This window comes from Oryctolagus cuniculus, chromosome 7, assembly GCF_051225735.1.
Source record: "Oryctolagus cuniculus isolate XC-2025 breed Fujian yellow rabbit chromosome 7, ASM5122573v1, whole genome shotgun sequence".
Classification (NCBI taxonomy): domain Eukaryota; kingdom Metazoa; phylum Chordata; class Mammalia; order Lagomorpha; family Leporidae; genus Oryctolagus; species Oryctolagus cuniculus.
This window is the reverse complement of record NC_142873.1, coordinates 4,962,580-4,984,643: the sequence shown is the minus strand read 5'-3', so window position 1 is coordinate 4,984,643 and position 22,064 is coordinate 4,962,580. Positions and strand designations below refer to the sequence as shown.

At 51.7% G+C, this 22,064-nt stretch overlaps 1 protein-coding gene across 2 annotated transcripts in view; it reads left to right on the top strand.

The window, feature by feature from the left end:
- TNR (tenascin R) overlaps window positions 1-19,416 on the top strand; it is a 435,083-nt gene extending 415,667 nt beyond the window's left edge. For both annotated transcript variants that reach the window (XM_070077163.2, XM_070077161.2), the window contains 5 exons: window positions 780-931; window positions 2,321-2,417; window positions 6,711-6,872; window positions 10,953-11,116; window positions 11,976-19,416. In XM_070077163.2, coding sequence (XP_069933264.2) covers window positions 780-931; window positions 2,321-2,417; window positions 6,711-6,872; window positions 10,953-11,116; window positions 11,976-12,095 — 695 coding nt within the window. In that variant the 3' untranslated portion in view covers window positions 12,096-19,416. The remainder of the gene's footprint in view (window positions 1-779; window positions 932-2,320; window positions 2,418-6,710; window positions 6,873-10,952; window positions 11,117-11,975) is intronic.
- The last annotated feature ends 2,648 nt before the right edge of the window (window positions 19,417-22,064 follow it).

The following is a 22,064-nucleotide window of genomic DNA, read 5'->3' as shown; positions in this document are numbered from 1 at the left end:
TTGGCTTGCCTGCTAAGCTTTAAAGGTTGCCCTGAAGCTAAGCTCTTCAAGACACATGATTTAAGCATCTCTTTCAGCTATTAGATATTGTTTTACAAATTGGGCTGTTCTCTCTGAAAGATGAGCTGGCAATTTACTTCCCTTGTCCTCTCCTTAAACTTAAACTGAACTGTAAAACAGCCATTTGGTTGTTTGGTGCAATTGGGAGATTATTTTGCACAAGAAACGGATATCCGTCTTCTGGGTCCCGCCGAGCTTGCTTGGGCAATTCTTAATGGCCGCAGTGAGGACGACGGAACACTTGAGTAGATGTTCACCTCCTTCCGAAAGGCGGGCCCTCTGTGCTCTATTTGGGCCTTTGCCTCTGTAATCACAGCCTTGGTAAACCAGCCACTAACTGCATTCGTACATCTTTGGCCCATGAGGAAGAGATTTTCATTAGCCCCATTTTACTGATAAGAGAGTCGAGGCCCAAGGAAGACAGGCAGTTTGCCCAAAGTCGATCAAATGAGTGAGTGGAGGAGCCAGACCATGATCCCAGCTCTTTGGTCCTCGCCCCCATTAAACTAGATACTGTGTGGTTGGTCCCACATCAGGTGGGGAGGGGGAAGCGGGGCGATGCAGAGTCCCTGTGCCCACACGGGTTGAGACCCTGTGAGGATTTCGGACAGCTCTTGATGAGGTCTACCAGGGCCTCTAAAACACCACTGACCCAAGGGGCTCTGACGCAGAGTCGGGGGAAGGCTGACTTTCTGGAAATGGCCTCTCTTCTTGTGCAGGGGGCCGAATGTTCCCTCACCCTCAAGACTGTGCCCAGCACTTGATGAATGGAGACACCCTGAGTGGGGTGTACACCATCTTCCTCAACGGGGAGCTGAACCAGAAGCTGCAGGTGTTCTGCGACATGACCACGGACGGCGGCGGCTGGATCGTAAGCACACGCAGCTCCTCTCCTTGCATCCCGAGGGTTCTAGCCCGCCCCACTCAGCAGCTGTCAGCCCAAACCTCACCATCCTTTGGCCCTCCTTGCCCCCGCCCCTCCACATCAATTTGGGGGCTCTTCAATGCCCTCAGGGCCCTCTCCAGCAGACCAAGCAGGGGTTGGCCAGGCAAAGAGTGGAATAAGCACATCAAGGCTGCGACAGCTTGGCCCAACAAAGGGCCCCAGGATGGCTGTCTCCCTGCCTACCCCTGCATTGATGCATTAGTGCATTAATTAAGCATTAGTGAGGAAGGGTGGCTGAGGCGAAAGCAGCAGTTCAGACAGGCTCGGGGACCTTGTCTGCTGACGGCTGCATCTGGAATAAAGCAGTGCAGGAGGAGGTGAGCCTCTCGTTAGGGTCCTCCTGGCGAGGGTTGCACGGCAGGAGCAGGAAAGGGACAGAACTCGGATTGCCACCTCCAGTTACAAGGGTCACATGTGTCCCCTCATCCTTCCCCGGCCTCGCTGGTCCATCCCCAGAGCTGCTGCAGCCTTCCAGAGGCACTGTGGTCAGGAAAAGAGAGACCCATCTTCCGTCCCACCCTTCTCCCATACCAGGTAGAGCAGGCTAGCGTGAAAGAAAATGGCAGCGTCACAAAGCATCCGCCTCCTATCGCAGGCCACTGTGAGGAGGGTTGAGTCCCGCAGCCTGGCCCGGGAGCAGTCCTGCGGGAGCTGACTCGGTGCGGGTGGAAGCCCAACCCCTCTCCTCTCTTGCAACCCCCCTCCAGCGCAGCTAATGCATCGCACTGGATTTTTCATGGTGCAAAATGAGTAGTTTCTGAACAGAGTTAAATAGTGGCTGAGCTCATAACAGCTACTCTTGGGACACATTGTCTTTTATGTGTCTGACATATCTGTGCCTCGTTCTTAAAGCATAATTGGAGACTGAAGCCGAGGCTGATGCATTGGAGGTTAAATGAAATCAGCAGTGAACCAGTGACTGATGCGCGGTTGCTTTGGTGGCGATGGGATGGAGACAGTTACTGGCTGATTTGCACTTGGTCCTGTCCTATTGGTGAGAAACGTTTTCCACCAGATTAATCTGAGAGCCAAGCCTATTTCCCCTGACTGCTTGGGAGCTCAATGTGCCTCCTGAACCCTTTGTACCTTGCAGGGGCGCAAATGAGTGTCACCATCACACCCCAGCCTGTGCACTCCAGGAGCAGGGCTCTGCGCAGCTCTGCAAAAGCTGCTGTGTGAACACCCAGCTCTGTTAGGACGCGCTCCTGTCCGGCCGGCTCTGTCACTGCAGATCTGACACCCAGCCCCGTGAACCCGACTCGCTTCAGTGCATTTTCCCCAGCGTCTCTTCATCCTTCCTCTGTCTCCTTACAGGTATTCCAGAGGAGGCAGAACGGCCAAACAGACTTTTTCCGGAAATGGGCTGATTACCGCGTTGGCTTCGGGAACCTGGAGGACGAATTCTGGCTCGGTAGCACCTCCCTCTGCTCTTACCTGCTGTGCTTTCTGGCTTTGCCATCTCCCTGCTTGCTGTGTCTGTCTGGGACTATCAGAAACCCTGTGTCTGCCGAGAAGGTGACAGCTCGTGAATTGCTTTCAGTGCCTCTTGCTCTGTTTGGCTCCACTATTGATCGGCTTTTATCTGACTGTGGTGTTTTCCTTTTGCTCTGTCTCTTCCCATCCTCATTAATAGTCTCTTATGCTGATAGCTCTTGACAAGAGCCAACTACAAAGGGAGCGCGTGGCCTGGTGGGGGAAGGAGCGTAAACGCAACAGGGCGGCTGGCCTCGCTCAGAAGCCAGGCGGCAGGCTGGCCTGCAGGCCAGGAGACGATGAGGCCAGGCACTCCCCTCAGGGCCCTGGAGAACGTTATGACCTGACTTGGGGGAACCAGAGTGCTGTTAGGGCTGACCAGCAATTTCCTAGAGGTCTGACACGGGGAGAGGTATAGACTAGAACCCACAGTGGCGAGAGCAGGAGAGTGCACACCCAGCCCGGCAGATGGCGGTGCCACTTGGGACAGCAGCTTGTCACCCCCACACCTCCCTCTTGGGGGTGCTGTCCTAGAGGTGGATAAGGGGCAGAGGCAAGGCAAACAGCCAGGGCCACGTCTGTGGTTTTCCATCAGCACGGTCTTTTACTCACACTCTGAATCCTAGCAAGGTTGGCCCCGTTTGTAAAGCGCCTCATTCACTCCACATCACCACCTGGTGAATCCGAAACGCCTTCGCTCAGGCACAAAGCCCTCTGAAGTCTGCCTCCGGAGCCCACGCACCACCGCTGAGCGTCTCGCCTGCTTTCCCTCCCACTCCTCACCAACACCGACTCCAAAGCTGCAGAACCACTGATGCCCCCTGCTCAGGAACACTCGGCCCACTGTCTCCCTACCTTGAAATTAAAAGATAAGCATATTTTGGTGCAAAAAAAAATAATGAAATACATGCAGTGTTTTCCATAATAATCATTTCCTCTGTACTTCCTGAAGACCTGTCATGTATTCAAAGACCCAGACCACTTCTTCCTCCACAAAATCTGTCGTAACCATTTTTTCTTACCCACTGCTCATGGGAGAATTGACTACTCCTTCTTTTGTTTTCCAAATCACTATCCACTTGACTTTCTGTCTATACCATGGCTACAGCACGGAAGTTTCTTTCAGGCCTGGGACCACATCATATTCATCTTTTAATGTCATTGCCAATTGAAGTGTTTGGAGAATAGTAGGTACCTAAAGTGTAGTTGTCAGTCAGTGATAAGAATTTATTGAGTATGGGGCTGGTGCTGTGGTGCAGTGGGTAAAGCTACCGCCCACAGTGCAGGCATCCCATATCAGCGCCAGTTCAAGTCCCAGCTGCTCCACTTCCAATCTGGCTCCCTGATAATGGCCTGGGAAAGTGGAAGACAGCCCAAGTACTTGGGCCCCTGTACCCATGTGGGAGGCCTGGAACAAACTCCTAACTCCTGGCTTCAGATCAGCCCAGCTCCTGCTGTTGCAGCCATTTGAGGCGTGAACCAGCAGATGGAAGATCTCTGTCTCCTTTTCTGTAACTATGCCTTTCAAATAAATACATAAAACATTTAAGAATTTATTGAGTATCCAAGAGATACTCATATCTGTGTCTGCCATTGTAGGCATATATATAGATAGACAGACAGACAGACAGACAACCATGAGCAAGTGTAGAGAGAAAAGTAAAAAAAAAATGGAGGGGAATACCCTTACCTTCAAAATGCTTGCAGACAGCTTGGGAGACAAGCGCAGTACATGTGAACCCATGAACCCGATAAACACACAGGACTCATGTGGCCCAAACCTAGCGTGCATCATTTTCACAATGTTTGCCATATTTGTGAAAAATATCAACTACTGTGCATTGAAATTTTCTATGAATTTTTATTTAAATAAATAAATCTCATTTTAAAGATTTCCAAAAATGGAAGACTAGTTATCACGTGCTATCAATAAAAAGAATCCTCAAAGATAAATGCAATGAAAGACAACATTAGTATTGTTAAATGACAGGTAGATACAGGGTCACGAAGCCTGTTGGTGGTGGTGGTGGTGGTGTTAAAAATGCAGATTAGAACATGTTGCATGGTAAACAATTCCTAAGGTACTAGAACCAAACTGAGGCTGAGTTAAGATTAGGATCAGGGTTAATGTGGCACCTTCATCTATTAAGAAAGACTGAGGTAGGCTTTGGAAATACCTTTCTCCCCGTATGTTCAAAGCTATGTGGTGTTTATTTCTACAACATTTCTCAGATAATCAGAGATACCGTCCACACAGGGAAACAGTGTACCAACCCATGAGCTACTGACAGGAAGGCCACGGATGTTCAGAGAGGGAGGAGATCGGAGAAGGCAGGCATTGAGGGATACGTCAGAACTGTGGGAGGGAGGGGACAAGAAAATGGAGAAGGCAAGGGTCCTTCTCACCCATGCCAGCTGGGAGCTGGGAAAAACACTTCAACCAGAGGAAGGCGCGAGGTGCAGAGCAAGGAAAGAAGGAGTGAGGTTGAGTAGGTTGAGTGAAGGCACATAATAGAGTTGAAAGTCAGGAGGAAAAGTCGTGACTTGTGATACAGGCAACGGTGACCAGTGAGAAATCCTGATCAGAAACGTGGCCTGGTGACGTGTAGGTTGGCTGCAGGACCCAGGTTGTGGCAACACTGTGACCTGTGGTGTGTGTCCCAGGTTGGGTTCTTCGGAAGTGATTCATAGTATCCCTGTTTGAGTAATTTACTGGGATGGGGGCCAGTTCTTGTCCCAGTGGTTGGCCAGGCAGGAGTCCCTGCTGGGAGAAGTCCTCAGGAGAAGAGGGATGGAGGAAGCAGAGCTGTGAGCACTGTAAGCAAGTGATCTTGGCAAAGACGCCCGGCAGTCTGGTCCCTAGGGCAGCTCTGCAGTGCAGATCCTCAGGGTTGGTTCCCACTGGGGTCTCACTGGGGCGAGGAGGCAGGGCCTGTTGTGCCCATTGAGGAAGACGAGCCCCAAGGCATGAGTGAGGGAGAGCACAGCTTCCAGGATGAAATGACTCGCTCTGGGCAAGGCCGGTTTTCCAGAGAGGCAGCTGTGAGTCACTAGCAGCGGACACTCCCAGCAGCTGGGGGATGGGCCCGTCTGCCAACTGAGGGCATCACGCGTGGCACCACAGCAGCCACCCCACCTGTGCAAGAAGCTCACGTCCAGGGCAGACTACGGCCAACAAGCCACAAACAGCCTCCCCTCACCAGCAAGGTGCAGCTTTAAATCCCAAACAGGACAGGGAAGTCCAAAGATGTGGACGACCCTCAGCCAATCATTCCGTCTCTCTGGGCTTTAGTTACCTCTTCCACAAAACAAAGAATATGGCCTAAGCAACCTCCCAATTCCATCTCTGAAATTCTTTGGCATGAAATTCATGGCATGCTCAGATAGGTGCCGGATGTCATAGCACAGCAGAGGAACCCAGCACAGTAGGCAGAGAGAAGCCAGAGGACCCAGACACCACCAGCAATGCAAGTGAGTGGGCAAGTAGATCTGAACTGGAGAGTCCCAGGTCAAGTGGGCAAGAAAATATACATGAGAAAACATTACCAAGGGAGACCTGGGCTCCACAGAAATTCTAGACTTCCAAGGGGTTTGCATCAGGTAAGAATTGATTAGCCTAAGGTTTGGAAAGCTTAGAGGCCAAAGAGAGGGGGGGACTGGCCAGAAAGCTCTGTAGAGAGGCAAAAGTGCGATATGAGCAGGTAGATTACATGGAAGGAACTAGAGTCAGCAGGCAAACAACAGTGTCCTCCAACCTGGGCCTGGGAGCCCTGGGAGCCCTGGGAGAGGAGGAGGACACAGCGCCCTCTGCAGGCTCCCAGGCGGCCGTACGATGTCCAGACATCCCCTGCCACTCACACCCATGCTTTGCCTCTTGTCATTTCCTTCCAGTGCCATAGTGTGGCACAGAAGGTGGCAGGGGACAAGGCCAGGAATCCTGAGACCCGGGTCAGCCACGGGGCCCAGGAGAGTACAGCCCTTTGTGCTGTCTGTGGTGAACCCTCATCAGCGGACCTGGGCTGGCCTCTTTGCAGGAGGGAATTCGGAGTCTGACCAGGTCTGTTTGATATCAGTCTGAAGAGGGCTGAGGGCAAAAGGGATCTGCTTAGCTCCCTCCACGTCCCCCCCCCCCACCCCATATCATCAGCTTCAAGGTCCCAGGTGCACTTTCTCTCCCATCTCTAACGCTGCTGGGGGCCAGACTCAGTGTCTTCTCTGCTCTCCCCCACAGGGCTGGACAACTTACACAGGATCACAAGCCAGGGCCGCTACGAGCTGCGCGTGGACATGCGGGACGGGCAGGAGGCGGCCTTCGCCTACTACGACAAGTTCTCCGTGGAGGACAGCCGAAGTCTGTACAAACTCCGCATAGGCGCCTACAACGGCACTGCAGGTACCGTGTCCCCCAGGCAGACCCCAGAGGCAGAACAGGGACCCCCACAATCTAGGCCGCAGTTGAAACAGGAAGCAGCAGCACCCAAGGAGTGCCTCCTCTGCTGGCAGTGAGAAGGCCTGGGTGGGAGTCACTGCTTGGGTCCCAGCCCTCCCTCCCAAACACTCCAGTGACCTGAAACCAATTTCGCATGACTTCGGTTCCCTTATCCGGAACATCGTAACTGTGCTCGGCAGAGTAGACCCCCAGAAATGCAATAAATGCAACGAAAGTGCTTTTAAACTTAAAAAAAAAAAAGTGCAATGCGGGAGCAAGGGATTGTCTTCCTTGTCTCCCTTAATCAATCTGTATTCTTACCCAGAGAGAACAGAGCTGATCTGTTGTCTGGGTAGAACTCTCCCCTGCAAAGACACCCGTGAAAACCTCCTTGGAGACTATGAAAACAGCCACAGCCCCCACTCGCGGAGCAGCCCCTCGCTACCAGCTGACTCCCCCACCAGCCGAGGAGCAAGGACACCACCCAAGAGCCCCTCGCTGGCCCCATTTCTTTATGTTCTTGGGATGAGGATCGCAAGCCTGGTTAGGTTTTCTGCCCAGATTTGGATGACATTTCTACCAAGCAGAACAGCTATCCCTGCAGGCCCTGTTGCATTAATAGTGGTTTTGGAACATCATATGCAGTCTACTTCTTGGGCTTGGCCAATCTGTTTCCTGTGTGCTGCTCTCCAACACATGTCATACAACCTCTTTTGCCAAATAGTCTGCTTTTTGGTACATGGAGTTACGGGCCCTTTTATTAGCTCCAAGTTTAGGCTAAATGCTAGTGCCTAATGTTAGCTAGATTTTTAGGCCTCTTGGAGTTAAGAAGAGTATCAAGGTGTTGCCCTTCCAATTACTACATCTGTTCAATTATTTCTCTTCTCATCCAGGCAGTGTTACTCCAGAGGGAAGATGCACTTTCCTTTGTTGGTGTTCTTATTTGAAATCATACCCATCAGCACTCAGACTAGCCTGAAGTGCCCCAACAAAAGATCCAATTTGCCACACTTTGGGCATAAAACAGCCATTGAAATGGAGCGTATTAAATACGCTGTCAGACTAAATCATTTCAAAACAACCCGATGCTATTCGCTCCCTAGGATTAGAATTGGGCCCGCTGAAAACCCACACTTATTTCTCCTACAAGCAAACACTTCCACTTCCTCACATGTCTGCCTTCTCTGCTCCTCTTCATCCTGCCCCAAGCCTACCCTCTGTCTGTCTCACTCGGGCCCTGCCCGCCACCTAGCCCCACAGAAAGCAGACTGCTGGATGGCGCCCTATTGTCAAGTCCTGGAGGCAGATCCTGCCAGCGGCTTCGCTGGTTGTCATGGACGCATTACGGGCCAAGTCCTCACTTTGAACATTCAGTTCACCTTCTTCAAAAGATGAGACCCTGAGCGTAGCTGGGCTGTCCCCTCCTACGAGCAGCTCCGTGCACTGGTTGTTCTTCCTAGAGCAAAGACAAAGGCCCAATCCCCTGCCCTTGTCTAGAAAAGCTAGGTTATGCATTTTTACTGACCCTACAAGCCATCTACAGTGTCTCCAATCCAAGGTCAACCCCGTCTCCTGGTCCCCATTTTTCAAGGATTCCGAGACCCAAGTCTCTCACTAGGAATCTCCTTCTATTAGAACTGAAAATTCCAAGTCAAGTGATCAGTAAGAGGTTCCTCAGAAGCTCCTTAAGGTCATAGTGCAAGTCGTGAGGATGCAGAAGCATAAAGTGTAGCCTCCAAAAGAACTAAGCATTGGGTACAATACATCTACACAGGGGGGGGGGAGGGGGGGGGGGGAGGGGGAGAGGGAGAGGGAGGGAGGGAGGGGGAGGGGGAGGGAGAGAGTGGGGGGGAGGGGAGGGAGAGAGAGGGAGGGGGAGGGAAGGGAGGGAGAGAGGGAGGGGAGGGGGAGAAGGAGAGAAATGATTAGCAAGGGACTCACCAGGTGGTAACTGGTATTGACTTGCAGTGTTAGGGGTGTCCCCAGAGAGGGGATGTGGGTGGCTGAGGAGGGTTTCACAAAGGCAGTTAATTAGGATCCTAAGGTAAGGAAAACAAACCCCCGGGACAGAAATCACAGAAGGGGGGCCGGCGCCGCGGCTCACTAGGCTAATACTCTGCCTGTGGCGCCGGCACACCGGGTTCTAGTCCCGGTCGGGGCGCCGGAGTCTGTCCCGGTCGCCCCTCTTCCAGGCCAGCTCTCTGCTGTGGCCCGGGAGTGCAGTGGAGGATGGCCCAAGTGCTTGGGCCCTGCACCCCATGGGAGACCAGGAAAAGCACCTGGCTCCTGGCTCCTGTCATCGGATCAGCGTGGTGCGCCGGCCGGCAGCCACTGGAGGGTGAACCAATGACAAAGGAAGACCTTTCTCTCTCTCTCTCTCTCACTGTCCACTCTGCCTGTCAAAAAAAAAAAAAAAAGAAAGAAAAAAGAAAGAAAGAAATCACAGAAGGGAAACTTGCTGTGGAGGAGGAGAAAGCTGTGGCCAACCTGGCTGACCCAGGCAGACTCGACTTGCAGAAGGAACAGAAAGAAGACTGGGGAGGGGTCTTACTGTGGCGTGAGCACAGGAACTTAGTCTGAGCGTGGTGGGCAGTGGGGAGCCGCTTGAGTCCCGGTGGGATCATGGAAGTGGGATTTTAGGAAGGCCAGTGTGACAACCACAAACAGGGTAAATTGTACCTGCGTGGAGAACAGAGACCAGCTGACAGGTCACAGAGGTCCTGACTCGTGTGCCAAGATTGAGAGAAAGGTGTGAACAGTGGTTTGAGCGAGCAGGAATCAGAACTTAGTGCATGCACTGCATATATGAGGCAGAAGAGGAAACGGAGCCAGATCCGGGAGTGACAGAGAGACCGGCACTAGGAGCACATCCGGGAATGACAGAGAGACCAGCACTAGGAGCACCTCTGAGAGCGGCGGGCAACACCAGAGCGACTGCCGGAGGGAGCGCTCGCTGCAGAGTCATGAAGACAAGTTCTGGACGCCAGAGGGACCAGTCGAGCACGCGCGAGTGGGAACGTGGGGAGAGACAGCACAGCCAAGGAACTGGCCCTCAGAGAAAGATCGCTGGAGAGTAGGACTAACGTGAGAACTGCTCACACGAAGACCAGGAGTATGACTGAGGGCGCACAGAGGTGGAGGTGCTCACACACAGAACAGTCCGTCTCTCCTGCCTTTTCCAGCGCCTCAAACAGATAAGAAAGAACCAGTGTGAGTGGTGGGATCAGCTCTAGATGGACACAAAACCTGAAGCCCAAGGAACCTGGTTCAGTCTCCTCTGCAAAACAGAGTTCAACCAGCTAAGAGTCACAGTGGGGGGCACGGGAAGGATTAAGTGGCCCCAGGAGGAACGGACTTGGAAGACGCAGGATCAGACCTGTGGTGTCTCCTAGCACAGCAACACCGGAAGCTCCTGAGATCACTTTCATTTGGTGCACAGCGAGAGTCCCTGCACAGCATCCCTAGCCAGAAATCCTGCCCAGAGGCAGCAACCGTGTCGACGAGCCTTCTCCGCTGACCTGCCATGCTTTTCCGTCTTCCTCTTTCCTGTGCAGCACTCGAGTTTGCTAACGCTACTCTTCATGTGCGGCACACAGAGTGTTCAATGCGGGGCTTGCAGTGTGATCTGATCAGGCCTGGTGAGCCTGGAGGAGGCTGGCCAGAAACTGCACAGTGGAGACCCAGAATGGTCCCAGTCAGCACGGCTCCTCACTGTCTCCACCAGCGTTCTGTGTGCCAGCACAAGCCCGGAGAAAACAGGCAGGGGTGGTCAGATGGGGCCACATGGGCAGAGTTCTTAGCAGACATTGAGAGGATTAGGGGGCGGGTCAGAGAAAACAGCACGGAAGTAACTGACCAAGCGTAAGGCGGAAGGAGGGTTCAGTACGGCTGGGCCATCGACCTGGGTGGAGACGAGAGAGAGAGGTGGGGAGACTTCATGCCACGGCCAGGTTTCCTGAGAGTGGGTCAACTGTCCAGAAAATCCTGACACACGAGTGCCAGCAGGAATCGCCTCACGGAGGTTGTTTTTTTTTTTTTTGGCAGGGGACTCCCTCAGCTATCACCAGGGACGCCCTTTCTCCACAGAGGATCGGGACAACGATGTCGCAGTGACCAACTGCGCCATGTCGTACAAGGGCGCCTGGTGGTATAAGAACTGCCACCGGACCAACCTCAACGGGAAATACGGGGAGTCCAGGCACAGTCAGGTGGGTGCCGCTCTGCCACCGCTCGGCCCGGTCCTGAGCTGCTGGACCCACGGTCCCACAGCTGTGTCATCCAAATGCACATGGCAGCCTTAGATTTCCCTTTTAAGAATCCATACTTACAGTCTTGAAAAAGGGCAGGGCAGAGCAGGAATGAGCAGCAGGCAAGGGAAACAGCTACACCCAGGAGCTAGGCTCTCCCTGAGAAGCCCTTAACGGCCAGGCAAGCTGCATTGCATTTCCCCACCTAGCCGACCCCCTAAGAAGCTTACCAATTCCAGGGACAGCTTCCCAGGCTCACCCTAATCCTCAGAGGGGCCCCAGCAGGGAGACGTCAGGAGAACAGCATGAACCAGACTGTCTTTCCCACCAGAGGCTACACGTCCTTGGGCTGGGTTGGGTAACTGGGAGACCAGCTGGACCAAGTGGGACTTAGCCAGCTGTGACAAAGACCTGCACCCAAGGAAACCCCGTCACCCTGGTCAGATGGAAATGGTTGGTCATTTTAGGTAGAAGCCACATGAGCTCCATCAGGAGTGAGCAGTCACAGTTACACTCCACAATCTTTCCACGTTGCTGGGACTTTGTCACTCACCACTGTATACTATTCCACGCAACTCCTGGAAGCCAGAAACATACAGCTGGCCATGGGGAATGACTCCAACATGTTCTCAGTGCACATCCAGGCCACAGGCAAGTCTAAGAGAAGTGTCACTGGGAACTTGGCCAGAAAGCGCCACCTCAACTAAGAGGAGATAGATCCACAGCACAGACTCCCTGCTCCCAGGATTCCTCTTTTCCCAGGTCGGGCGTTCCACCAGGGGCAAGGGTGATCTAACACGCTCATCTTTCTCACGCCCAGGGGATCAACTGGTACCACTGGAAAGGCCACGAGTTCTCCATCCCCTTTGTGGAAATGAAGATGCGTCCCTACAACCACCATCTCGCGGCAGGGAGGAAACGGCGGGCCTTGCAGTTCTGAGCAGTGGGCGGCCAGGCCCAGCAGATCCCTGCTGTCATTTGTCTGTATTCTGTAACATGAACCCGGGGGGAGGGTGGTAGGAACGTGCTTCCCAACATAGTCAGTCTCTGAAGGAAGCAGGGGTGTCGCAGGGGTCCTCGACAGCCGCCTGCTCTCGGTTTCTGCTGCCCAGGAGCCTGGTCCTAGGTCTCCATCCTCCCTCCTGCCCAGTCACCCGTCAGCTTCCCCTCCTGGCCCACCAAGGAGGAAAAGGAGGACGTGTTGTTCAATGATTGTTCAAAGGCAAACGGCAGAGTGCAGGTTGTCAGAGTGACCAGCAGGCACTTCTTTTCCGCCCTCCTCCTGAGATGCCCTTCACCTTCCAGGTACTTGAGATCTGATCCTGGCCTTGGATGGCCAGGTTCTCACACCAACCCAGCCGAGAGCCGCAGCAAGAGAGCTTGGCCAGCAACTCCCCTTAAGAGCAAACAGATCGACCACTCCCAGTCCCAACAGCCTGAGGCCTTTGTAGTGGGCCAAAGAATCTTCTGGCTTGTTACCTTTCATGAGTAATGGCCTGTTTCCCAAGCCCAGTGGACCCTTTGCCTAATGCCTTCCTACCTTAGATCCCATTGTCCCACCAGCCTGACTACTGTTCCCAAGATGTCTCATGCTCCTGGCTCCAGGTACACAGACATAACACCCTCCCTCCGAGGAGTAGACAGTAGCTTTGTTGGGGGAAGATGGGTTTTGTTTTTAGCACTTTTAAGTCAGGCACTGAGGACAGAAGATCCAGAAATCAGGGCATCTGCCATACAGACTGCAGGTCCCGTGGGAAGCACAGATCTGTTTTCTCTATTTCTGGCCCAATTTGTCATGGATTTTTTTTTTCTGAATTGCAAACTGAAGGCCTTATTCCTATTTCCAGCCAGGCTCCACTTAGTGTAGGTGGTTTAATCAGAGTCAAAAGAAGAAGTTAAGGGACCAGCCAGCCTTTCCCCTCACTGCTAGTCCTGGGAGCAACTGGAGTTTCTGCTTTGTTTTTATTTTTCTGTCTTGGCCCTGTGGGGACCGGGAATGACCCCTTTAATGAGGTGAGATTACGAGCAGGCTTTCTCCATCTTCCTTTATTATTCTGCCTCTGAGAGGAAAAATGAAAAGTGCCAGAGGAAATCACATCAGAAATCCAGGGGTGAGGAGGGGAGGCCTGGCCCTGCCTCCTGCTTGATGAGATGTGCTGTCTTCACCACCGTGACTTGATTTTTAAGTCCAAGAGAGCTGAAACTTCTAGAGGCCGTGGACTTTCAACTTCTCCAGGCAAATGTTGGCTGCACCCATCCTACAGCAGCGCCCAAATCCATGCCCAGTTTCCGCAGCTGCCTTCTCCCTCTCCTCCTTGGTCCCGCAAGGCCCCGTTCAGCTTTCAGAGCTGTCCACGATTGTCAAGCTGGGCTATGTTGTACCTTTGCCACGAAGTGGCTGGGTGAGCCTCAGAGTTGGCCATTTCCTAGTGGGGACATTCTGCCCATGCTGTGACGACCAGGAGGACACAGTCCCTCTGGCAGGGGTAACACTTCTGATGACATGAGGAGGAAGACATTCTCCCTGCTGCAGATTCCAAGGCCTTGTCCACTGCTGTGGGATGCCCATTACTGACACATCTGGGGCTGAAAATATGGGTGACATTTTCATTTCTCGATTCACCGTGGCTTCAAAAAGCTAGGATGATTAGGAAGAAACAGAGTAACCAAGTAAGATTTGGCTAGAGAGTGGGGTAGCAAGGACCAGCAGGAAGCACACTGAATGAGGCATCTGGGGCTGAGGTGGGGACCACCTGTGCCACGGTAGCCCCCTGCCATCAGGCAGGCTGCTTCACCTGTCTAGGCCTCAGTGCCCTCACCTGTTGACTGGGAGGCTGGACTAAGATTATTTCTAACTCCCCTTTTAGTTTTTATAGCAAATAATGCTAGCGTAGTCTATGGTAGGAAACCTGAGTAGAAATGGGCATTGGTGGGAAAGCACAAATATTTTTACCAGGAGCTCTGTTTTATGAAGGAAAAAGGAAAAAGGAAAAAAGGAAAAAAGGAAAGAAGGAAGGAAGGAAGGAAGGAAGGAAGGAAGGAAGGAAGGAAGGAAGGAAGAAGGTAAACACACACACAGACATTGCAGAAAAGATAATGCCAAGGAAAAGGCTAAACTCATTTTGTCAATCAAAGCAGAGCTCAGGGACCTGGGTGTGCCAGTACAACCCACCTCATCGAGGGAACTGAGATGGAAAAAGATTATGTGTCATCAAGTCAGGTGAAAGAAAGATCAGTGAGAACCAAACCTGTCTTCTATTGGAACCATTTTACTCTATGGAACATTTTTATAAATAGTGTCAGTAGCATTGCTTAGATTCATTTTAAAGAATTTTAAAGGAAGAAAGGGACTTCAAAAATGAGCTTATCCAACCCTCTATAAAAAGATTTATAGATTCCTTTTACTAAGTAGAGGGATTTATTCATGAATTCTCACCATTTTGCAGAGATTCTATGTCCCACTGTCTTCCCAAGAACCATGGTCAACTTGGCTCAAAGCTCTTAACGTTATTTATTTAGCTTCTCCTTAACTAAGAGGCTTCTTCACCGAGTCCCACGTACCCTGTTCCTCCAAGCTCTTGGACTTTTCCCAAAGGAGGTCCCGGGGAGAAAGACACACAGAGTGCCCACCCTAAGCACGCGGCCATTTCCCTAAGAGACTCAAGAGGGATGGGGTGGGCCAGTCCAGAGGGCAACTGCACAGCAGATACATCAGTGTGTGTAGTGAATCACAACCACCATCAACACACCAAACAACCAAGGATGCCTGCAGCAGTCTTATCGCCTACAGCCAGGTCTCTCCTCTTGCGTTTACCCACCATGCCAAGGTAGTTTCCAACATTTTAGGCTCTACAGTTGTTTCTGGAAGGTGCAGTGGTCAGGTATAAAGAGGGAGGGGGAAACCTCTGGGCTTTAGAAAGATTTAACAGGCTAGGGGGTGTGCTGAGTGTGACCACTAGGTGGCGCTCACTGCACCCAGCTGCCTTCTGGGTGAAACACCCTGGAGGTTGAGAGCCACAGGTTCTCTGAGCTTCCAGAAGGACTTGTACCAAACCAGGAACCAGGAAAACGGATCAACGAATTTGTACAGAGATTGATTTGTGAAAGAACAACAACAAAATGGCAGCAAGGAAATGCAGAGCAAACTTCCATGAATGTTTAAATCCACCCCACCCCTCACCTACCCACTCCCCCAACTCATTAAGTGCTAAGACACCCACCTAACATCCTTTGTCCCTCCACCTGGGAGCCATCCAGCCCCTTGCAGACTGGAAACTCAAGACCAACCTGAAAAACCAAGTTTGCCAGTACACTCAATGCCAAATCAAACAATCCTAATGGCATTTTTCCTTGTAAACTCCCACACCAGAACAGAGCTATAGATTCAGGGACAAAGGGTCCTTATGGACTGTTTCCAAAGAGCTCTTGTAGAATCGACTGTGGAGAAAGGGCCTTGGGCTCCTCTGTGTCCTCTCTCTGAGGACAGCAATGCCCCAGCTGAGGGCTAGGTGAAGATTCACAAACACTCCTGGGACAGGAACATTTTTCTCATTTTTTTTAACCTCCACCCAGAATTTCAGGAAAGGTGGAGCAATTTACCCAGGATGTGTGCTTTTCTACTGCTGTTTTCTTATCACCAGACTCCTGTTCAATCGGATTCCCAGTTCCATCTCTTTCCCTTCAAAGCAGGAGGAAGTGGGAGGGGCACGTTCCACCTCTGCTTGTATTTCACTGTCCACTCTTAAAACTTTGATAAGGAACCTCTGAAAGATTCAAGCTTCAGCTCCATTCCAGTAATCCCACTGGGAGTGGGTGAATCTGTTTGTATTTGCCTTAAACCGGCCAAGGCTGCAAGAAAGACCCTGGGGACGCCAGACACCTAGTGCGGATCTGTGACATTTTAGGGTCTGCCTCTCTCACCCAGACACCTGGAGCTGCATACCCAGCCTGGGGGGTGGTTATCTGGGGAATAATGACAGAGGGATCCGCTCCGCTGAGGATAGGTGAGTCACAGGGCTGGCTTCTGGGTTGTGCTTGCAGCCTCTTTGACCATGTTTCTGAAGATCTTTGCCTAAATGAGTTCTCGAATCTTTGCTTTGTCCATAACCCAACTATACACACACACACACACACACACACACACAAAGCTTCCCTTGACAACACTGGAACATTTTGACACCATCAGATCAAGTGACAACTCGCAGACCAAATGAAAACTTCCAAAAATAGGTAGGGAAAGCAACTCTAAAATGCTTCAAGAAGATGTGTTGGTGTGGATTCGGGTCCAATTTGTGGGGTAATTGACTCTGGTTCTTTCTAAGTGTATCCCACATTGGATTTGCTTAGGCCAGAACAAACAGCTGAGAAAAAGTTGAAAATAAAAGAAGAACCTGATGGGTCACTGGAGATTAAACACAAGTCTTCTACAGATAATCCCGCACTAAACACGCAGAGACCATGTGTGCAGGCTCCTCAAGTCCTGGCCTCCTTCCTCCCAGCGGAACACCTGTCCATTGGCCCATTTCATCTGCAGAAAAGCTAAGTCCCCAGAGTCCTTACAATAACAACTAAAAAAAAACACAAACCCACAGGAAGCAGAGGGCCTTTCTTTGCTGGCTCCGCCAGTCCTCCCTGGGCCTTGCTTTCTCTTCCCCAGCAGTCACAAGCCTGATTTGTCATCTGCGGCATTTCTGATTAATTTTTCAAGGTCACCCCTGTCTGAATCATGACTTCATTGCACCTGCAGCTCTTCATTGTCCAAATGTCCTTGGCAAACCTCATAACCTCTGGACAGTGTTGCATTTTCTCCGCTCAGGAAATCCTCCCTCCTTCCCCAAGCTTAATAAGGCAACTGCAGGACATCCAAATAACACGGCCCTTGTTCCCCAAACTCGGCCTCTTCTGTTAACTTAATAAAACAGCTCCCTGTTGTCCAGGCTATGAGGCTGGGCTAATACTCAGTTTCCAGTTCAGAAACACTTAACACTTTCAGCCTCCTGGGGGACCTCTCGCAGGCACTGGCCTTGGCTCCTTAGTCCCACGGGCACCAGAGCAGCAGCGTAAGCATCTTTCTCTGGGAAGCAAGCCACACCGCCAGGGGTCCTGGAAGCCCTGGCCCACAAGAGAGGGTTTGGGTCCAGATACACAGCCAGGAAGTGAGTACATGGATAAGATCTCTTGTTTTCTTCCCATCACTGGGTTAGCAGTCCCCAGAGAAGGCAGGTGCTGCTATAAAACATCCAGTTGTTGACCAGTAATATGCACAACACTGCCTGTAACAGCCACGTGGTAAACCAGAAGATGCAATCCTCCCACTTCACACTCAAGAAGACTGGGGCCACGATGGGTTAGACAAATTCCCCGGGGGTTCACACAGCCAGTTAGTAAGAGAGCTGAGGTCAGGTCTGCTGTAGACTTTTCAATGTGTTTCTCCTCTGATGAAGATTAAGAGAAATGGTATTTATTGCACACCTACTACTTATGGACACTGTGCTAAGGGTTTTTTCATAGATGGCTTTATCAGGTCCTCACCACAACCTAGAGTCAGGTTTAATCATTGTCAAGAGGGAATGGAGCCCAGGAAGGTTAAGTAACGTGCCTGACAACGCACAGCTACCAGGTACTATTATAACCTGAACTTCTTAATCCAACTCTAAAGCTCCGTTTTAGCTACCATCTTGGATTTTTTTAGTGTTCTCCCTAAGGGGGCCTCTGCTGTCACTTCCTCTCACTCTTTTGCATGGTCTTTGCCATCTACTCCAAGGGACCCTCAATCTGTCCATCAGGGGACTAAAAAACACTGGGAAACTCTTTAAAAAATTGGGGAGGTGAGGAAAGGGTCCACAGCAGGTTTGGAGGGGAAGCTAAGGGCCAGGACACAAACATAATTTCCTCCACTCCACTCTTACGAGGACATCGCAGCTCATCTCTCTGTCTCCCAGCATCGAGAGTAGATATTCCAGAGTCATTCTTCTCAAACGGGAACAGGTGGTGCAGCCGGGGGTAGGGAGGGAGGAGCCACAGAATAAGTACGGTACACTCTCCAGAGCACCTCTGTTACTACTGAATTTGGGGAGAATGGGGTTGTCTGGTGAACGTCATCAACCCAGTACAGTTGCAGCAAAGGCAAGCACACCATGAATGTGTAAGCTCAAACCAGCAGGTTGTATATGGACTTGGAAGGCCTCCTCCCAGACTCCCAGGGGCACACCAGCGCAAACTGTTGAGGAATGAGGCTAAAAGAAGGCAGGACAGGAATTTTATTTATTCCCTGGTTTCTTTTCCTCACGCACTACCTGCCCCCCGTCCCTGGTGGGTGAAGGGGACTCAGAGGACAGTTGGCCACACTCAAATCTCTTTGCTTCTTGGGGGAGTGGAGAAGATCAGTGTTTGGTATTTTTAGCTGCCAGGCTCAAATTCCAGAAATGAACCCCTTTACCCACACTGAACAATGACAATGTAAAAAGAAATGGATCTTCCCAAAAGAGAATCACTGCTTTGCATGGTCCTCTACAGCGTAAGGACAGCTTGAGCAGCAGTGACACCTATGCGGTAGGTGCACTACACACAATGGTTCTTGCAAAAATATCAACCCACCAAGTAGTCCTGTACCAAACCACTGGCACCCTGAGGCTAGGGTCACCCCATGGCCTCACAGACTCAAGGTGCAGAATTTTCTTGAGTCTGTTCTTGACACATCGTTCTTCTTTCCCGTTATCCAAACATAACACACCATATACCCAATTTCTCCAACCTCAGCTACTGTCGAGGTTCCTGGGAATTCTCAGGTACCCTAACAAAGGCACCACGACTTGGAGGGAGCCGCTACCTGGGGCTCCGGGCAGCTGAAACCCATCCTGGTGGTCTCTAGATCATCCCCCAAAACATCACACCCCCAAGTCCCCCATTGCCTCTGAATTTGAGTTTGTCATTTTAACCTTTAACAGCTTGTCCAGGTAAAAATAACAGAGACCAATCTACTGACTTTGCAGCTACAGTGTGCTTGAGAAAGTATGACTTGTGCTGAAGACTGGAGGGAAGAAAAGAGAAGGAGACGGAGTCTGCACTCCTCAGGCGATGCGCACGTTGATGAACTAAAACAAAAATACAAATGCAGAGGAGGAAAAGCCAGCTCACCCATCCTCTCAATCTCTGCTTGTTAACCATTGTTAACTAGTATTTTTAGTCCTGGTTGCTTTTAGCCTCTGTATAGTTCCTTTTTTAAACACATTTTCTATACATTAATAAAAGATCCTGAAGGACTGATGTGAGTCTTGCGAGTCGTGGGAGGTCATGGAGCGGACCCTTCTGAGTGATGGGGCTGCCTCTTCCCTGGGCCTGCTCTCCTCACTCACCTCTGCTCCACCGCTCTGGGTAGGCTGTTCCCATCTCTAGCAGCCCTCTCCCCACCCGTGTCCCCAGTCCTTTCTCCCACTCTTGTTACACACCCTCCTCCTCTCTCCAGCGTCTCCTCTAGCTCTTCCATCCCTAGCTCCCACTCCGAGTTCTTCATCTCACCCTCATTCGTGCTGTCAGACAAGGGCCGCCCATGGGTGGTAGCCTCTACCGCCACGCATCGCTGGGACTGGTGCTACCTGTGCCTGTGCGTTCTCCATCAGCCACATGACAGCGCCTCACTGTCTGCCTCCTGCCCCCCTTCCCTCCTGGATCCCTCAACCCTGGCGTGCCTGGTGGTAGCCAGATCTCCAAGGCTCTAGTGCCATCTATGGGTACAGGCAGAAAATATTTGGCAAGCCCAACTTGTGAGCCTTGGCTTTGCAAGTGCCCCTCACAGCCAGCTAATTCACCACCAGCCCCGTGATGACAGCTCCCATGACCACCTGCTTGTGAGACATGGTCACCTGCGAAAATATTTCCCCCCTTGCTCTCCTTTCAAAACAACCCCCAGTGCACAACCTCCGCCCAAGAGGAGGGTCAAGAGGGAATCTTCCATCCAGCTCAGTGCACACACAGTCAGGAGGGACACAGATAACCAGGTAGCAGAGCGGGACGAGGGCCAGAACCCAGCTCTTGCCCCTGCTGGAGTGGAGGGGAGCTTTCAGGAGCCGGCCTGGGGGAACTCACGCTGGCTGGGTCTCAGGACAAGAGCAACTGTGCAAGCGGGAAAGGTAGCAGGAACATCATTAGCAAGTCAGGGGACACAAAACAGCAGCCGGAGTAGGAGCAGGGCCAGGGTGGTGCAGGGTTCCTGTTTGCTGGCCTCCCTGGGCCCAGGCCAAAAAGTGAGTGCTTTAAAGACGGGGCAGAAACCCAGCCCTGGAAAGAAAGCAACCAAAGCCTCACTCCTCTTCCATCTCTCTGCAGCCGTCTTCACCACCCTGGGGCTGTGTCAGACACAGCCAGCCAGCGAGCAGCCCGGTGACAGCTGCTGCAGAAGGGGTCCTGGGAGACCAGGGGGTAGGGCACTTTTCTTAGCTCTCGCCCTGGGCCTCACGCCCTGCCCCCTTTATTCTTCACTTGTTTACATTAAAGACAAAACAGACTTCTGGAATGTCAGACAGCAGCGGCAGCGGCAGCAGCGGCATTCCCTGGCCCTGGTGGAGACAAGGCACCAAGGAAACCCAGGCCCCAGGGCTCCAGCAGCCGAGCAGCAGCTGTTGTAGCATCCAAATTAACAACCTGCCGCCTCAATCTTGTCCCGCGTGTGCCTGGGATCTGGAAGGGAAGCTAAGGGGATATCGTGGCACCTAAGGGACCTTCCGTAGCGACTACTCCGGAGCTGGCTGAGCACTGGCATCACGCTCTGACTTAAATGAGTATAATTCACCCACAGTTTAAGACCTCTGGGTGCATTTACAACCATCTGAACACAGATTTAATTATTGCTGTGTTGTGGGAACTGAGAACTGCCACGGGTAAAATTAAAAGTGGATTATTAAGCAAAAGCAATGCTGGCAGCATCAGTAATCAGTGCAATTACCCAGATGCAGCTTCTCCCCCACGGTGTCTGCTGGCCCGAGGACCTGTGCTTCTGCAGCGACCACTTGCCCGTCAGCCATAAGACAGCACCACAGAAGGGGGGCCCTTGGGGACTCCAGCTTCCTTCTCACACAACATGAACGATACACCCCACTGCCTGGGCTTTCAAATCATTATAAAAGGACATGCATTGGAAATGCAAGCGGCCACATAAAAGCATTTGTTGCTCCTCCTCACTCATCTCACCATCCACATTCAATGAAAACCTACTACATACTCGAATCCACACTAGACAGACACAAAATGAGAGGCCTAACCTCACCCTCACCGAAGTGATCTGATCTCGGGGCCGGCACTGTGGCATAGCGGGTAAAGGCACCACCTTCAGAGCTAGCATCCCATATGGGCACTGGTTCCAGTCCTGGCTGCTCCAGCTCTCTGCTGTGGCCTGGGAAAGCAGTAGAAGATGGCCCAAGTCCGTGGGCCCCTGCAGCAAGCGTGGGAGACCAGGAAGAGGATCCTGGCTCCTGGCTTCAGATCCGCCCAGCTCTGGACATTGTGGCCATCTGGGGAGTGAACCAGCAGATGGAAGACCTCTCTCTCTGCCTCTGCCTCTCTGTAACTCTGCCTTTCAAATAAATAAATTTTTTTAAAAAAAGATTTGATCCCTAATTTTTTTTTCATTGAAAAGCTATTCTTTCATTTAGTCCCTCACCATTAAATTCTCACTTACTAAATTCACATTATATGCCCAGAACTTTGTTTGATACCATTCTGTATTAGGTTTTTCCAGAGAAATAGAACCAAGGAGAGAGGGAGGAGGAGAGGGTGGAGGCGGAAAGGGAGGGGGGAGGGTTAGGGTTAGAGGGGGAAGAGAGGGAAGAGGAGGAGGAGGGGGAGGGGAGAGAGGAGAGGGGACAGAGGACTGGGAGGCAAACATACAAGGGAAAGCGATTGATTGTGAGAAATG